The 16,929-nt window shown below is 42.1% G+C and overlaps 1 protein-coding gene and 1 long non-coding RNA gene across 10 annotated transcripts in view; one reads left to right on the top strand and one right to left on the bottom strand.

Annotated features, from left to right (window-relative positions):
* Window positions 1-16,188, bottom strand: part of LOC126378369 (transcription factor CP2-like protein 1) — a 71,208-nt gene extending 55,020 nt beyond the window's left edge. For 4 of the 9 annotated variants that reach the window (XR_007568074.1, XM_050026660.1, XM_050026659.1 and 1 more), the window contains exon 1: window positions 15,820-16,188. Coding sequence is in view for 3 of the 9 variants with exons in the window: in XM_050026660.1 (XP_049882617.1) it covers window positions 15,820-16,045 (226 nt within the window). In the remaining 6 variants the exon portion in view is untranslated. Of the gene's footprint in view, window positions 1-3,723; window positions 3,766-12,132; window positions 12,513-15,819 lie in introns of those variants that run through there. The other 5 variants (XM_050026662.1, XM_050026663.1, XM_050026664.1 and 2 more) reach the window with 5 other exon arrangements.
* LOC126378601 (uncharacterized) overlaps window positions 1-16,929 on the top strand; it is a 69,617-nt gene that overhangs the window by 44,860 nt on the left and 7,828 nt on the right. The window lies entirely within an intron of this gene.

The raw sequence follows: 16,929 nt of genomic DNA, 5'->3' as shown, positions 1-16,929 counted from the left end.
GAGATCGTGAGTGGTAAGGGCGGGGGCCCGAACCGCTCATCACACGGTCTCCGGGAGGGACGGCAATGTGACATGGCCTCGCGTTGCTGTAAACGCGGGATGGCGTAGGGGTGGGGATCTACCCCGGGACGCGCCTTTAATAATAAGCGCGAGGGAAGCACCGGTGCGTTCGTTAGAGATCCCGGAGCTTCCCGACATGCGCAGCAGAGGGCCATCGGAGGGGTTTTAGTCGGTAAGAGTCCGACATAACCTCGTCGCTCCCCCGGGTGGCGAGGTATCCATGAGGATTTCCCCTTCGTTACCCAAAAAAAAAAAAGACGTGCATACATGCATACAATATAATATAATACAATATAATACAATAATACAATATAATATGTATGCATGTTATGGGCGATAGGCTGATCCCTTATGACCATAAGTTTATCATATCCAGCTTACGACATCGTATCAACAGTGGCTGCAAGTTGTCTTTGATAACTTGTAGCTCTGCCCACCCCATTAGGGATTACGGGCGTGAGTTTATGTATGTATGTATGTACATGCATACAAAATTACAAACATAGCGGTCAAACACATAACCTTCCTTTTTGCTTTATTGATAATTTTCAAAGTCAAGAATCGATATTCTAACTATTAGCGACAGTAAACCACTCCTCGCCAGCCATGTTTAAGTCGAGCCTATTGCCATTAACCGGACACAGACCCTAAAAAACCACGTGATATCAATTATCTATGATCCAAACAAGAACTCCAACTCATAAAGTCGAATTTTGTTTTTTTCTTTATCTTAACAGCCTCTGTGGTCTAGTGGTAAGAGCGTTAGGCTCACGATCTGGAGGTCCGGGTTCGATTCCCGATGGGGACATTGTCGAAATCACTTTGTGAGACTATCCTATGTTTGGTAAGGACTTTTCAGGCTTGAATCACCTGATTGTCCGAAAAAGTAAGTTGATTCCGTGCTTCAGAGGGCACGTTAAGCCGTTGGTCCCGGCTATTAGCCGTAAAAACACCTCCACCAACCCGCAGTGGAGCAGCGTGGTGGAGTATGCTCCATACCCTCTCCGGTTGACTGAGAGGAGGCCTGTGCCCAGCAGTGGGACGTAATAGGCTATTTATTTTATGTATGTCTTTATCTTAGTGACTAGGATTGAGAAGGGAATGTTAGGTTCGTTTGGACACGTAGAGCGGATGAAGGATAATAGAATTGCAAAAGCGGTATATAAAGCGAAAGTTGATGGTAGGGCTGGCAGAGGAAGACCTAGAAGGACTTACATTGACCAAATTGGAGATGTCCTTAGAAAAGGTTCAATACGATCTACTTTGAACCGGCGTGCGTGTATGAAGCGATTGATGAATGTGGAGGAAGCAAGAGAAGTGTGTCAGGATCGAAGCAAATGGAATTCTATAGTCTCTGCTTACCCCGGTGGGAAATAGGCGTGAGTTTATGTATGTGAATGTATGTTCTTTATCTTATCTTAATATCCTGAAATGGCATTCACCTTTAATTACTATGTAACCGTTTAATCTCAGTTTTATAACTCGCGAATGATGTAACCATGTGGAAAATCGTAATATTCGTAAAAAATAGTACCGCATGTTTATAACGCCTGCACGTTTGCTAAGAGCAATGGCTTCGAAGTACCTATTTGCATTCATATTTCATAAGAAAATTTTTAGCTAAGCATTCTTGTAACATCATTACTGACATCATTACATCTTGGCAAGTCATATATTGAGTTTTACTCCAAAACCACTCTAAACCATCTTAACATGGTCCAAACCGAGCCGGATGTGAGGAATAATAGATCAACTGTTGTTATCTTCGTTAAAAACAGTGGAAATACGGATCAATAAAGGACGAGTAGTGGATCGCATTGAGGTTAACAACGTGCTATTGTTCGAAGTGGAATTTACTCAAGGATTACAAATTACAAGGTGTTAAGTGTGGATAAAATAATCAAATAAGTATAACCCAACACTCTAAGGTAGTATTAAGGTATAAAATATTACGATTTATAAGGTTAGTACAATACTTATTACATTCTGTTCACATTCCTTTGTTATGTATGATAGATCGTACTTGTTTGTTTATCGAAGATTCCTTTCATTTACTATAAACCTGTTGCATTGTGATTAGCTTTATGATATTGCATACATTTGCATAAAATAAGTTAAAATTGTACTTAGAACAGTATAGTTAGTACTCATCTGTACTTCATTATTTTGACTTAGTTACCTATCCTAGCTTTTCACGTATTTTCTGTGCATAGGTATTATGGTACTACCATAAAAGTGTTGTTGTATTAAGTATATCTAGATAAACAAGAATTTAGTTAAGGTTAGTGGTACTAAATAGCATAGAATAGCAATTAGTACATTTTGGCATTATATACATTCCAGGTTGACCGGTCGCTTGCCTCCTAGAATGTCGGAATCTGAGGATGAACCCGCTAAGAACCCTAAGGATGTACTAAAGGAGCTGATAAAGAGAAGGGGAAGCTATAAAGGTCGATTAACCATCTTTATTAATTACCTAAACGAGTTGAGCGCTGAAACTTTGACTGCTACTGGTGCAAAAGAATTGCAATTACGGTTAAATAAACAAGAATCTTTATATGATAGTTACGACTCAATACAATTACAATTAGAATGTTTAACCGAAGACGTCGAAGCTCAGTATAGTGCGCGCAATGAATTCGAGTCACAATATTATAAGGCTTTGGCTTGTGCTCAGGATTTATTGTGCAAATTCAATAAAAATTGTGATGACTCATCGGAAAGTGATGGTAAGAGCACCCGTGCAAGTACCCGTCCTCAGCTTGTCAGGTTGCCTACAATACAATTGCCAAAGTTTAGCGGTCGTTATGAAAATTGGCTAGAATTTCGTGACACTTTCACTAGTCTCATACACTCAAACGAAAGCATCGATGAAATAAATAAGTTTCATTATTTGCGAGCATCTTTGGAGGGGTCAGCTGCCGTGGTAATACAGTCAATGGAATTTTCTGCCAGCAATTATAATGTGGCGTGGAAACTTTTGCGCGAAAGGTTTGATAATAAACGTTTATTAGTACAAAATCATGTCTCAGCGTTATTTAATATTGAAAATATAACCAAAGAATGTTCTATAACATTAAAGCTTTTAATTGACCAGTTAAATAAAAACATAAGGGCATTACAATCATTAGGTGAACCTGTCCATCACTGGGATACCTTATTAATTTATATTATAACTCAAAAGTTGGACGCGAAAACCTTTCGAGAGTGGGAAGAACATAAAGGTTCCACACAGAAAGATGACTCGATTACTTTTGATTCATTTATCACGTTCATTCGTCAGCGAGCTGATCTGATTGAAACTTTAGAGTTATCGCGTAATCAGTCAAATAAATCAAACAATAAAATTAAAACTATGGTATCCATACAAGGCAATCCAAATACAACTTCTAACACGACTGGTTCACAGTCATCATGTAAAGTTTGTCCTAAATGTAAAAATGATCACAATTTAAGTCAATGCCCTCAATTTCTTGCTTTGACTAACGAAGCTCGGCTTAAATTGCTACCAAGCTACAAAGTTTGCTTCAACTGTTTTCGGTCAGGTCATTTTGCAAACCATTGCAAAAAGCCATCTTGTAAAATATGTAAACGCCGTCATAACACACTAATTCATTTATCAGAACCTAGAACTAATAATAACGTACAAAATCAAAATGTTACCTCAATTGAAACGGAGCCCTCACTGCCGCCACCTCCGCCCTTGAACACTTTGTCTGCTAATGTCACTTCCTCGGGTGATACAAAGCAGCATGATGTAATTTTATCCACTGCATTAATCAAAGTGTACAATGATGATAATCGCGAGTACATAGTCCGCGCCGTATTAGATAGCGGCAGCACATCATGTCTCATCACTGAGAAACTGTGTCAACAGTTGAATTTAAAAACTCGCGAAATTAACCGTACGATACTGGGTATCAATAACGTAACTTCTCGCATAGGTAAACTAGGTCACGTGAACATAAAATCACTTCGCGAAAATTATGCTACGGATATTAATTGCTTTGTTCTGCCCTCAATTACCGATCGTGTTCCCGGACGTGAAATTGATATCACTCATCTAAGACTACCCTCTAACATTTGTTTAGCTGACCCCACATTCTACAAGCCAGCTGATATCGATATTTTGCTTGGCGCTGATCTCTTTTGGGATTTGTTAGGGTCCGAGAAAATTAAGCTAGGCGATAAATTACCAATACTTTATGACACGAAATTAGGGTGGATTATTTCCGGCCCCATTTCTAGCGGCCATTTTACACTGTTGTCGAATGATATTAGGTGCAATCTTACCACACTGTCTGACACAGATGGCAGTATCGGCGACAGTGGAATCAATTTAACTCGATTTTGGCAACTAGAAGAAGTCAATTCGCTGTCAAATCACTACTCGCCTGCTGAAAAATTATGCGAGGAACATTTTGTTAAAAATGTATCACGTCTTGAAGACGGACGTTTTTGTGTCCGCATTCCGCTTAAGCAGAATCCTGCAGTTTTGGGAAATTCACTTGAAAAAGCTACACAATGTTTATTTTCATTAGAGCGTCGACTAAAGGTTAATCCTGAACTAAGTAAAATGTACTATGCTTTTATGTCAGAATATCAATCTTTAGGTCACATGTCGGAACGTCAACTCAATTTAAACCATCATGCATATTATATACCGCATCACGGGGTTTTACGAGAAAACAGCACTACCACAAAACTAAGGGTAGTCTATAATGCGAGTTGTCCAACATCTTCTGGAGTTTCCTATAATGATATTCAGATGATTGGCCCAACGGTGCAGGACGATTTACTGGCTATATTGCTTCGTTTCAGACAGCACAAATACATTTTATCCGCAGATGTAGAAAAAATGTACAGGCAAGTCGTCGTCCACCCGTCTGACAGGCATTTACAGCAAATAGTATGGCGCAATAATACAAGTGAGCCCGTTAAAATCTTTGAATTGCACACGGTTACATATGGTACGACAAGCGCTCCATTTCTGGCAACAAGATGTCTTAAACAAATTGGTCTTGACTGTAGCAAAGAGAAAATCGCGGAAATAATTCAACATGACTTCTACGTCGATGATCTGCTTACTGGGGGTGATGATCTCAATCATGTCATTAATATACGCAAGGAGGTCACAAATGAGCTGGCTTCAGCTGGAATGCCATTACGGAAATGGAAGTCAAATGAGCCTAAATTAGTGCCTGAGACTTTCCATACACCACTTGATTTAAATTTCGGATCTCAAGAGCCAAGCAAATTATTAGGTTTAGGTTGGCATGCAGATTCTGACGAACTCTGCTTTCCGATAGGTGATTTTATTTCAAATGGCAACACCAAGCGTGCAATACTTTCCGTAATTGCTCAAATTTTCGATCCCCTAGGTTTGTTGTCACCTATTGTGATAACTATGAAAATGTTACTGCAAACGTTGTGGTTGCAGAAAATTTCATGGGATGAACCGTTATCTCCAGACATTCACAAACTATGGTGTGATATTATCAAAAATTTGTCACTACTAAATGACATTCGAATACCTCGCAGAGTTATCTGTGAACATCATAAAGCGTTACAATTACACATCTTTTCAGACGCTTCTGAGCGTGCGTATGGTGCGTGCGCATATGTTCGTAGCGTTAGCAATGATGGAGAGGTCTCGGTAAGTGTGTTAATGGGTAAGAGTCGAGTGGCACCAATCAAACCTACCACTATTCCAAGATTGGAGTTGTGTGGTGTTCTTGTTGCGACTCGTCTCTATGAGAAGATCGTTAGTTCACTTCGAGTTCAATTCAATGAAGTCTATCTTTGGACCGACTCAACCATTGTGTTGGGATGGCTACAGATGTTGCCTTCAAAACTTCAGCCCTTTGTACGAAACCGTGTAGCTGAAATTTTAGACAAGGCAGGTAGTTGCACCTGGCACCATGTTCCTACAAATCAGAATCCAGCAGATCTGATATCCCGAGGTATGGATATTAGCGTTCTGCAAAACTCTGATTTATGGTGGAGCGGTCCCAATTTTTTGAGGCAGGAACCAATTCAAACACCTTCTCAACCTAAACACACTGAAAGGTTACCTGAGACTAAACCCGATCTTTCATTGCACGCAGTTGTTAATGATACGACCATTAACAATGAGTTCATTACCTTTAATCGTTTCTCTAATTATTCGCGTCTTGTTCGTTCCGTAGCTTACGTTCTACGATTTGTAAAGCGTTGTAAAAAACAACCTTTAACAAGTGATTTCTTAAGTCAAGACGAATTGCAGGAAGCGTTAAATTTGATAATTACGAAGTGTCAAGACGAGTCCTTTTCTGAGTATAAAGTACTTTTACGTAAAGAAACTTTGCCGAAAAAGAGTCCATTGGTCAAATTTAATGTTTATTTGGACGAAAACAAAATAATGCGCGTAGGCGGTCGTCTTGACAATTCTGAATTTAATTACAATAAAAAACACCCTATAATCATACAGTCCACTCATGTTTTCACTAAATTGCTGTTTGAATCGGAGCACAAAAAGATGATGCATGCTGGCCCACAACTTTTGTTGGCATCTATCAGAGAATTTTACTGGCCCATAGGAGGACGGAACCTTGCGAAGTCCTGCTACCACAAGTGTGTCCGTTGCACTCGCATGAAAGGGAAGATAGTAAATCCTGTTATGGGTAACTTACCACGGCAGCGTCTCCTTTCAGGCGGCGCTGTTTTTGAAAACGTAGGGGTTGATTACGCCGGTCCTATTTTGAGTGCTAGTCGTCAGGGCCGTGGATGTAGGCTGGTCAAGGTGTACATCGCGATCTTTATATGTTTTTCCACTAAGGCCATTCATTTGGAATTGGTAAGTGACCTGACCAGTAACCACTATTTAATGGCATTGCGTCGTTTCATTGCGCGTAGGGGAAAACCCCTAAATATTTACTCCGACAACGGCACCTCATTTGTCGGTGCCTATAACGATCTTTCAAAATTTTTAAAGGCTAATTGCAATTCTTTAAGCGAAAGTGCAGCTAATGAAAGTATTCGGTTCCACTTTATACCGGCATATTCTCCTCATTTCGGGGGTCTCTGGGAGGCAGGCGTCAAGTCGACCAAGTATCATTTAAGAAGAGTGTTGGGAAATTGTGCCTTAACATATGAAGAGCTAAACACCACACTAACACAAATTGAGGCGATACTGAATTCGCGGCCGCTTACTCCGCTGTCGTCTGATCCTGCTGATTGCACCCCACTGACGCCGGGGCATTTTATTATTGGGCGTCCTATGACATGCTTACCGCAACCAGACCATCTCGATCGTTCTACTACCTCTTTATCTCGTTTCCAACGCATAGAACAGCTGCGCCAACATTTTTGGTCAAGATGGAGCAAGGAGTACGTTGCTGAGTTGCAACAAAGAGTCAAATGGCGCTCCTGCAAGGATGGACTGGAGCTGAACAGCCTTGTCGTGGTGAAAGAGGACAACCTGCCGCCGCTGAAATGGAGACTTGGCAGAATAGTCGCCGTGCACCCTGGTCCAGATGGCATCGTTCGTGTCGCCGACATTCGCACTTCTACTGGAGTCATCCGCAGGGCCTTTAGCAAAATTTGCCCTCTGCCTGTACCTTCAGCTTCTGTTTGAAAACATAGATGTTTCCAACGCCGGGGGGCATGTTTATAACGCCTGCACGTTTGCTAAGAGCAATGGCTTCGAAGTACCTATTTGCATTCATATTTCATAAGAAAATTTTTAGCTAAGCATTCTTGTAACATCATTACTGACATCATTACATCTTGGCAAGTCATATATTGAGTTTTACTCCAAAACCACTCTAAACCATCTTAACACCGCATAGACTAAAGAATAAGACTATTCTTATAAATAACTGATAAATTGTTAAATAATCACGGACAATAATCTGCTGATACGAGAAATGATCAGAAAAACGTGATTCTATTAATAATTCTTATCTACAGTTGACATAAAATGACGTACCTATACAGAGTGTTAGTGACATCGTAAAACTTTGAGGGATGATTCAGACCATAATTCTGATTTGATATCAAGTGGAATTTTCCGTCGCAAAAGTATGGAACTGAAAATAATAATAAAAAATAAAATTTCATGAATTTTTCGACAGGAAATTCCACTTGATATCAACTCAGAATCATGGTCTGAACCATACCCCTCAGTATTCGTTACGGTGTCACTAACACCCATACCTACTTGTATGGTACCTGTATGTACCTGTATGGAGTGTAAGTGACATCGTAACGAACAGCTTATCTTAATGATTCAGCGAGGAGAACCGATGGCCCAAAACTTGGCAACAACTATGTCGCTATCTGCAGCGCTCATCAGATCCTCCTGCGTGCAGCGCCTAGTGCATAGTAATGATATGGTATATAAAATAAAAAACTTATGGAATACTGAAACTATGAGCTTAAGACTATCGAATATCATTCTAAGCAACTATCTCCAAAAAATACATACTTAAGATTACGCATATTAGTAGCCCAGTTGGAAGAACGGTTGACTATCACTGTAAGGCCGCAGGTTCGAATCCAGCACGGCCTAAACCTATGATGTTCGTTTTTCGAATTGATGTTTGGATCATAAACTCTCACGTGCTCAGCGATGAAGGAAAACATCGTGAGGAAACTCACATACCCGAGAAATGCGTTTTGGAGGTATGTGACCTAACCTGTGTTGGGCTGGTTTTCCTTTCGCGTGTTGGAAGGTCAGACAGGCAGTCGCTTTTGTAAAAAACCGGACCTGTCAAATCGTCAGGTTAGGTACCTAAGCGGAACTCGTGAAAACGGGATAACATTAATTAACATTAGTAAAGATTTGTTTTTTTTTTAATTAAGATAGGTTTGCTCTTGACTTCGTTCTTCCACGAGGAGAAGAGATCGACGTTGGAACGAGCTTACCCAGAAAATGCCTATTCACCCGTGATTTAAAGGACCCCAGGTTATAAGATACAGGAAACACCGACGCCGGCAGCCCATTCCATTCCTTGGCTGTGCGCATTATGAAGGATGAAGCGAAGCGCTTGGTGCGGATTAGTGGTACATACATAAACAGCTTATATACGTCCCACTGCTGGGCACAGGCCTTCCCTCAATCAACCGGAGGGGGTATGGAGCATACTCCACCACGCTGCTCCAATGCGGGTTGATTGTTGGGCGGATTAGTGGTATGTCAACCAAATAAGGATGTTAACCCGCCGTACGAGTCGAAATTGTTTGTGTATTTATACACGTAATAAACTGACTCCCGTGACCAGAGATGGGTGCTAAACACAAGATCGTGTGATGGTTATAAATTTATTTGCTCTAGGCATTACCGCATTACGTCAGAGAGGTGTGGTTTGGCTAAACATGGCCGGAGTATTTGCAAAAGGGGCGTGTTGTTACCAGTGCTCTGTTTAACATAAACATAAACTGCCTATATACGTCCCATTGCTGGACACAGGCCTCCCCTCAATCAACCGGAGAGGGTATGGAGCATACTCCACCACGCTGCTGCACTGCGGGTTGGTGGAGGTGTTTTTACGGCTAATAGCCGGGACCAACGGCTTAACGTGCCCTCCGAAGCACGGAATCAACTTACTTTTTCGGACAATCAGGTGATTCAAGCCTGAAAAGTCCTTACCAAACATAGGATAGTCTCACAAAGTGATTTCGACAATGTCCCCATCGGGAATCGAACCCGGACCTCCAGATCGTGAGCCTAACGCTCTAACCATTAGACCACGGAGGCTGTTCTGCTCTAGTGCTCTGTTTATCTTCTTTTTTTTTGACGTGACTTATTGTAGATTTGCCGCAGATGGCATTAACTACTTGGCCGGACAAATGGGGAGCGCTGAAAGCTCCCACCCGGTACAACGTTTAAGACAACAGGCCTGAGGGTGCCCAGTTGGGCGCAAACCTCGGCTCGGGGCGTCGTCTGAGAGGAAAAATATTTGAAAGAATTAACCGAACCTAGTGGGCCGATAGCGATAAGCGCTGAATGAGGGAAATCGTCGACCACGCCGGCGGGGTCGGTATCGGGGTCCGTGTCGGGGGAAGTGTTTGGTGTCGCGAGCTGATCGGCTGCTTGTATGGCTCTGTTTATCAAAACTTACAAGTCTACACGTTCACAAGTAACGACTAAATTACGTTTATCAAGAAACGTAGAGGGATTGTAATTAACACTTGTAACATGTAATATAGAAAGAAAGAAAGAAACGTTTATTATAAAGGGACACCACAGTAACAAATAACAAATAATTATATAATTACATGTGTAGTTTTGATGGACACATACTTGGAAGTGTTTTTCTTATTCTCCTTATATGTATTATATTGTATAGGCCAGGGGTGGCCAACAGGTCGATCGCGACTGTTAAGACCAGTCAATCGTAGCAAGGCAAAAAATATAAATGGGTCGTTCTTCTTTTTTATCGACAATGATCTGTCTTACATACTGCTTTTAATAAGTTATGTTTTAGAATTTTATTTCATGTTTCCATTGTCCAAAAATATAGTTATCTTATTATACTCAAAATACAAGCAAAATACGGGCCACTCTGTCACAATATTTTTTGGAATGCGCCTGCAGAGAAAAGTATGTTACCAAGATAAAGAGAACCACTAAATAGTCCTCTACGGACAGATCTTTATATGATGTTTTAAAATATTTATTGCCGTTATAATTTTAAAGATGTTAAGTCCGATTAATTGGGAAAATGTCTTTTTATTGTCGATAAAAAAGAAGAACGACCCAAATACGTAAACCAGACTGTCCCACGTAATCACCTACTGCTGGACGCATCATCTTGTATAATTTTTCAACCGTCACGGTATTTATCCTCTGTCTTTTGTTTTCGGCTCGCGATGACCAATAAGCAGGAAGCGTGCGGGACGCGGGGGAGGGTCGGGAGGGTTTCAGTCAGTTGACTAACAGTTGACGACAGAGACTACCGGGGTAACGACGTTTCAACGATTGTCGATGTAAATCACGATTAGACTTTCTATTAGGCACGCCTCATAATTGTAATTTTCACACTTATGTTTTTCTCTAAAATAAAAAATGCTACATGATTGTGTACTCAACTATGCTGTTTCATTTAAGATTCCAGAAGTAGGTATGTAATTGGTAGATCGCGCAGGGTCTCGTTATTGAACAAGAGATCTTGGGTCCAATCAAGTTGGCCACCCCTGGTATAGGCTATTTGTATGTATGTATGTGTTTATATATGTGTGTATATGTATACATAATCATCATCATCATTAACGTCCCCACTGCTGAGGGCCTTCCCTATGGATGGATAGGGAGCACGAGCCTTGAACCACCACGCGGGCCCAGCGCGGATTGATGGTTATTAACGACTGCTAATGCAGCCGGGACCAACGGCTTAACGTGCCTTCCGAAGCACGGAGGAGCTCGAGATGAAAACTTTCTTTTTTTTTTGTGGTTACCCATCCTATGACCGGCCTTTGCGAAAGTTGCTTAACTTCAACAATCGCAGACCGAGCGCGTTTACCGCTGCGCCACCGAGCTCCTCACTACTGTTTGACGTAATGCAAAGAAATTATAACTTTATTATAAGCTAGCAGTGTCAATGACTTAAAGTGACATTTTATCTCGTTTTTGTATAAAAAGAAAAAGTAAGAAAGAAAGTGTAAACAAGTATTTGTTTACACTTTTTGACTATACGATCCCGACGACCCGATTACTCTAGCCATAGAGGCGGCCAATCAGCTCGCGACAACAAACATTTCCCCGCCGATAGCGACCCCGCCGGCGTGGTCGGCGATTTCCCTCATTCAGCGCTTATCGCTATAGGCCCACTAGGGGAGTCAGGTGATGCAGTTGCCCAGGATGGACCACTAGGAGGTCCCCTTCCACCCTCAAAATCAAAGTCCCTGATTGGGATATATTCGTAAGCTTATATTGTTTTGTTTTTCATATAATAGATAATGTTTTATATACTTACCCACCGGGGTAAGCAGAGACTATAGAAATCCATTTGCTTCGATCCTGACACACTTCTCTTACCCCGGTGGGAAATAGGCGTGAGTTTATGTATGTATGTATGTTTTATATTATACTTTGTTCATTGCACGCTACAGATTTTACATTTTCCACCCAATCCCCGCCATTAGAACACAATACAGCCCGTCACTTTACACTATTTTCCCACTACTCACTATTTATACACTATTTATCCACTATTACACCACTATTCACTACACTGAGCGCTATTACGTTAAAGCAGCATATTTTGTTACACTTTGTATTATATTATCGAACTTTTACGGGTCAAAGATTACTTATTTTTAACACGTTTTTCACCTAAATCTCGTCATAAGACTAGTTATTTTTAAAATGTAAACGACTGCCAAATCGCTAGGCCGAAATTGATAAGGTTCAAATTGAGATTTATGGATAAATTATTAAACGAATGCGTTAAGAAGCCACGGAAGCCGTGGTGTCACTGTGTAAAGATACGTATTGTAACAGCAGTACAAATAAGTTTAGTTTATTATCACTTGAATTGGCAAAGAGTAGGTTGTGGTAGACGCGACACCGGTTAGTTTTAGATTGTTCCTAGATTCTGTTGTCTCTGTGAGGCTGTCGGATCGTTTGTTTCATTTCTATTCCCTATAAATAGAAAAGTAGCATGGAAAATGCTGCACCGACAAGAGCGCAGCTCTTAAATAAAGAGAGAGTAATCGCCATTCCTCGCTTCTTCCCGCCAAAACCTTCCTGATACGACACGACCTGCACCTTCTCTTTTATTTGTTTCATAAATGATCTCCTAGGTCTTCCCCTTCCTGTCTTCCCTTCAGACTGGCCGGACTGGCTGGACTTCAGGATGAGTGGCTATGTATACTATAATTCTCTGCCTAGGTATGATGCTATGTTAAGGGTGTATCCGCCCCAAAAGGCAGCAATGTCACATCTGCATCTTACATGATCTTTGCCCACGCCGGCACGTCGATGTTATATCAACACAGACTATACTCCCAGACGCGATTCCAACTTAAACTGGAGCACAGATAGACAGGTCGCGACCCCTGAGGTCCTGGTTACAACCAGATAGACAGACCTCCAATCCCTAACTGAGCGGGAACCACAAGCACACCCGAGCTGTAGGAAAGTGAGATACTATGAAAGGATAAAGAATGGGAATTTGATTGTTTATGGTATGAATGGAGGATGGTTAATGAATGGGACGTAAGGCAGTTTTAAAAAGTAAGAAAGGGGAGTCTATGGTGCGATGTCGGTCGGGTTAGAGGATTTTGTTAAAAGGAGTAAAGATATTTAAAATATCGGTTATTTCGGCACTTCATACAAAACACCTCGTTTTACGCACACAATCCACATTGACGTTATCGTACACGCGCATCTGTGTGTGTGACGTCTGACGCCCGTACGATTGGAAACTAAAGTAAGACCAAGAGGGGGTGAGGTAAACCTAGCTCAGCCGCTGGTGGGGAGCGGAGAGTTGCCGTTCTACACGTAGTATTATTCCTTATTCTATTCCCATATAGTATGCTAGTTTTCCCTTCCAAGGTTGCGTGAAGGTCATGGGCTCAGGGGAAAAAAGCTGCAAGAAAACCATCGGCAAAGGGCCCCAGTTGGGACCTAGTTTAAAAAAAAAAGTTTAATGTCCTTTCAATCTGGAAGAATATGGATGATCTGGACGACTGGGTTCGATTCCTGATGAATCACTTTGTGAGACTGTCCTTTGTTTGGTAAGGATATTGCAGGCTTGAATCACCTGATTGTCTGAAAAAGTAAGATGATTCCGTGCTTCGGAAGGCACGCTAAGCCCGGGCTACTAGCTCAAACACCTCCACCAACCCGCAGTGGAGCAGCATGGTGGGGTATGATACCCCCTCCGGTTGATTGAGGGGAGGCCTGTGCCCAGCAGTGGGACGTGTATAGGCTGTTTATGTTTATGAATTTGACATCATCATCGATTTAAGAGCCACGCGCTTGTCGGTGTAGCATTTTCCATTCCAGTCTATCAAAGGCCAATTCCTTGGCTTCCCTATAAGACACGACGTCAACCTTTTCTTTAATCTGTTCCATGTAAGGTCTTCTTGGTCTATGAATGTGACATTAACCACAGAAATGTGTCTAGTTCAAGCTGGTCTTATGACATAACAATGTCTTTTTGACTATCTTTTCATTAGTGTGGTTAATTTCATTTGTTCTTAATTACAAATGCCGTTACGGTATCCAAGAATTTTGTAATCACAAACATGTATTTGAATATTATGTTAGTTTAGTTGAAACGTATTTTAACAAAATAATCCAGGCAAATTCCAAGTACCTAGAGTAAATAATTGATTGAAAGAGCCACGCTCTTGTCGGTGTAGCTTTTTCCATGCTACTTTTTAAGGAAAAATAGGGCAGTGGTTTCCCTCTTGCCTTCCATCCCGCAGTACTCTGTTTGACGCGAGTGGGATGGCGCCCAGGGTCATCATCGTCAGCCCATTAACGTCCCCAACTGCTGGGGCACGGGCCTTTCCTATGGATGGGTAGGGAGATCGGACCTTAAACCACCACGCGGGCCCAGTGCGGATTGATGGTTATTAACGACTGCTAATGCAGCCGGGACCAACGGCTTAACGTGCCTTCCGAAGCACGGAGGAGCTCGAGATGAAAACGTTTTTTTTTTTGTGGTCACCCATCCTATGACCGGCCTTTGCGAAAGTTGCTTAACTTCAACAATCGCAGACCGAGCGCGTTTATCGCTGCGCCACCGAGCTCCTCAGGCGCCCAGGGTAGTCTATTTCAAAGCCGTACTAGGACTCCTGTCCTCTGCCTCTGAATAGTACTGACAGATGCTGCTACGCTCTGTCAGGTTGCAGGTATGGCGATATTATGAAGATAGTACTTTAAAAAAGAGGCTACCCTACATATGTACTGAAAAGTTTGCCAAACAAAAGTAAATTTAAAAAAAGCATAGAATAAGGAATAATACTACGTATAGAACGGCAACTCTCCACTCCCCACCAGCGTCTGAGCTAGGTTTACCTCGCGGTAGGTAGATAGAAAGAAAGAAGAAAGAAAGAAAGAAAGAAAGAAACATTTATTATTTAGGACACCACAGACACGGATTACATATAATGACATCACATCAGAAGTCAACGCACACACGAAATATTTTCTATATAGAAACATGGAAAACGAACACAGAAACTTATACCTAGATCGCGGGCACACTCCCCGAAGTGCAGTCTGTAGAATATCGACATACTGGCGACTTTTAAATACACTATCGCGGAGCTCCGTGCGTCGTAAAGTTTGCGGACGAGTAGAGTGCAAAGTTGAAGTATAAACTATTTGCTCATACTTGCCTTCTTCTTCTTCTATCGTGTGGGTTGTAAGGTGAATAACCAACCTCATCAACCCTGGTGTCAGGGTCATTATTGAGCCGCCAAAGGCCACTGACATGGCTCATATAACGACTACTTACTTACATCAGTAAGTAGTAACCGGGACCAACGGCTTAACGTGTCTTCCGAAGCACGGATCATCTTACTTTTTGGACAATTAGGTGATCAGCCTATAATGTCCTAACCAAACTGATTCACCTAACCAAAGGGATCACAAAGTGATTTTTGTGATATGTCCCCACCGGGATTCGAACCCGGGTCCTCCGGATCGTGAGCCCAACGCTCAACCACTCACTGGGCCCTTCCAACCACTTCCTTCTATTCCGTGGATAAAACGGAATACTAGAAAAAGTTCCTAAAAAGAAACAAAAAGAGTCCACTCACCCATAACCTTTTTCGGCGGCACCTTCCTCTGGACTTTCTCCTCGTCTTCCCGCATCATCTTGCCCCCCTCCTGCCACTTCCGCTTCCGGCCCTCCCGCTCCTCCATATACAGCTCCTCGTCCCTGCCCATCATTGTCAGCCTGACACTAGACTCCCAGGTAAACGGATCGTCTTTCCTCCCCTCATGCATAATAGTCAAGTCCTGCAGCTCTTCATGAAATGCCATTACCACGCCATCACACTTAAACAAATGTCACTATATGAATGATGAAATGAATGATTCTTGGACAGTTCTTAAACACTTAGAAGAGAACGAAGAATGAGTTGTAGAGCTTCTTAATTCCGGTCGTTTCTCTTTGACGGTGGCTTTGGAGTAGTTCGTTGTCAATGGTCATAGGCATAGTGGGGTTATCGCTGTGTGTGTGGGGCGGGAGGCCAAGGCACTTGTTCGTGAACCGGCTGCCGATCAGGTAGGTCTGCTGCAGAGCAGGGGTCTCCATGGGGCACTCTTGGGTAGATGCGAACCGAGTATTGTCGATTCTGAACGATTGCGCGCGTCGAGGTGATACTACGGCTCCTGGAAAGATTGGAGAAAAGCGTTAGAATCCATGATGGTCCTGTTGGCAAAACGCGAGACTTGTTTAGTGTCACGGGTTCAAAACCCGATTTCGGCTCCAAACCAAATTACATTAGACATACATACATAAACTCACGCCTATTTCCCACCGGGGTAAGCAGAGACTATAGAATTCCATTTGCTTCGATCCTGACGCACTTCTCTTGCTTCCTCCACACTCATCAATCGCTTCATACACGCACGCCGGTTCAGAGTAGACCGTATTAAACCTTTTCTAAGGACATCTCCAGTTTGGTCATCGTAATTAGATTAGAATAGAATAGAAATAGTTTATTATAAAAGGGCGCCACACACAAAAAAAAGACAACAACATCATATCAAATTTCCACTAAAACAATTACAAAAAAGCAGGACGGATGTTAGCTGAAATGATCATAAGGTGGTGGTGGACGTCCTGAGATAAAAGGGCGTCACTCAGCACAAGTCGCGGCGTGAACCACGACGCTGGTATTATGTGGACCCTGTTGGGTGAC

The sequence above is a fragment of the Pectinophora gossypiella genome, chromosome 26, assembly GCF_024362695.1.
Source record: "Pectinophora gossypiella chromosome 26, ilPecGoss1.1, whole genome shotgun sequence".
In the NCBI taxonomy this organism is placed as follows: domain Eukaryota; kingdom Metazoa; phylum Arthropoda; class Insecta; order Lepidoptera; family Gelechiidae; genus Pectinophora; species Pectinophora gossypiella.
The sequence above is the reverse complement of the archived record's forward strand: the minus strand, read 5'-3'. Positions and strand labels throughout refer to the sequence as shown.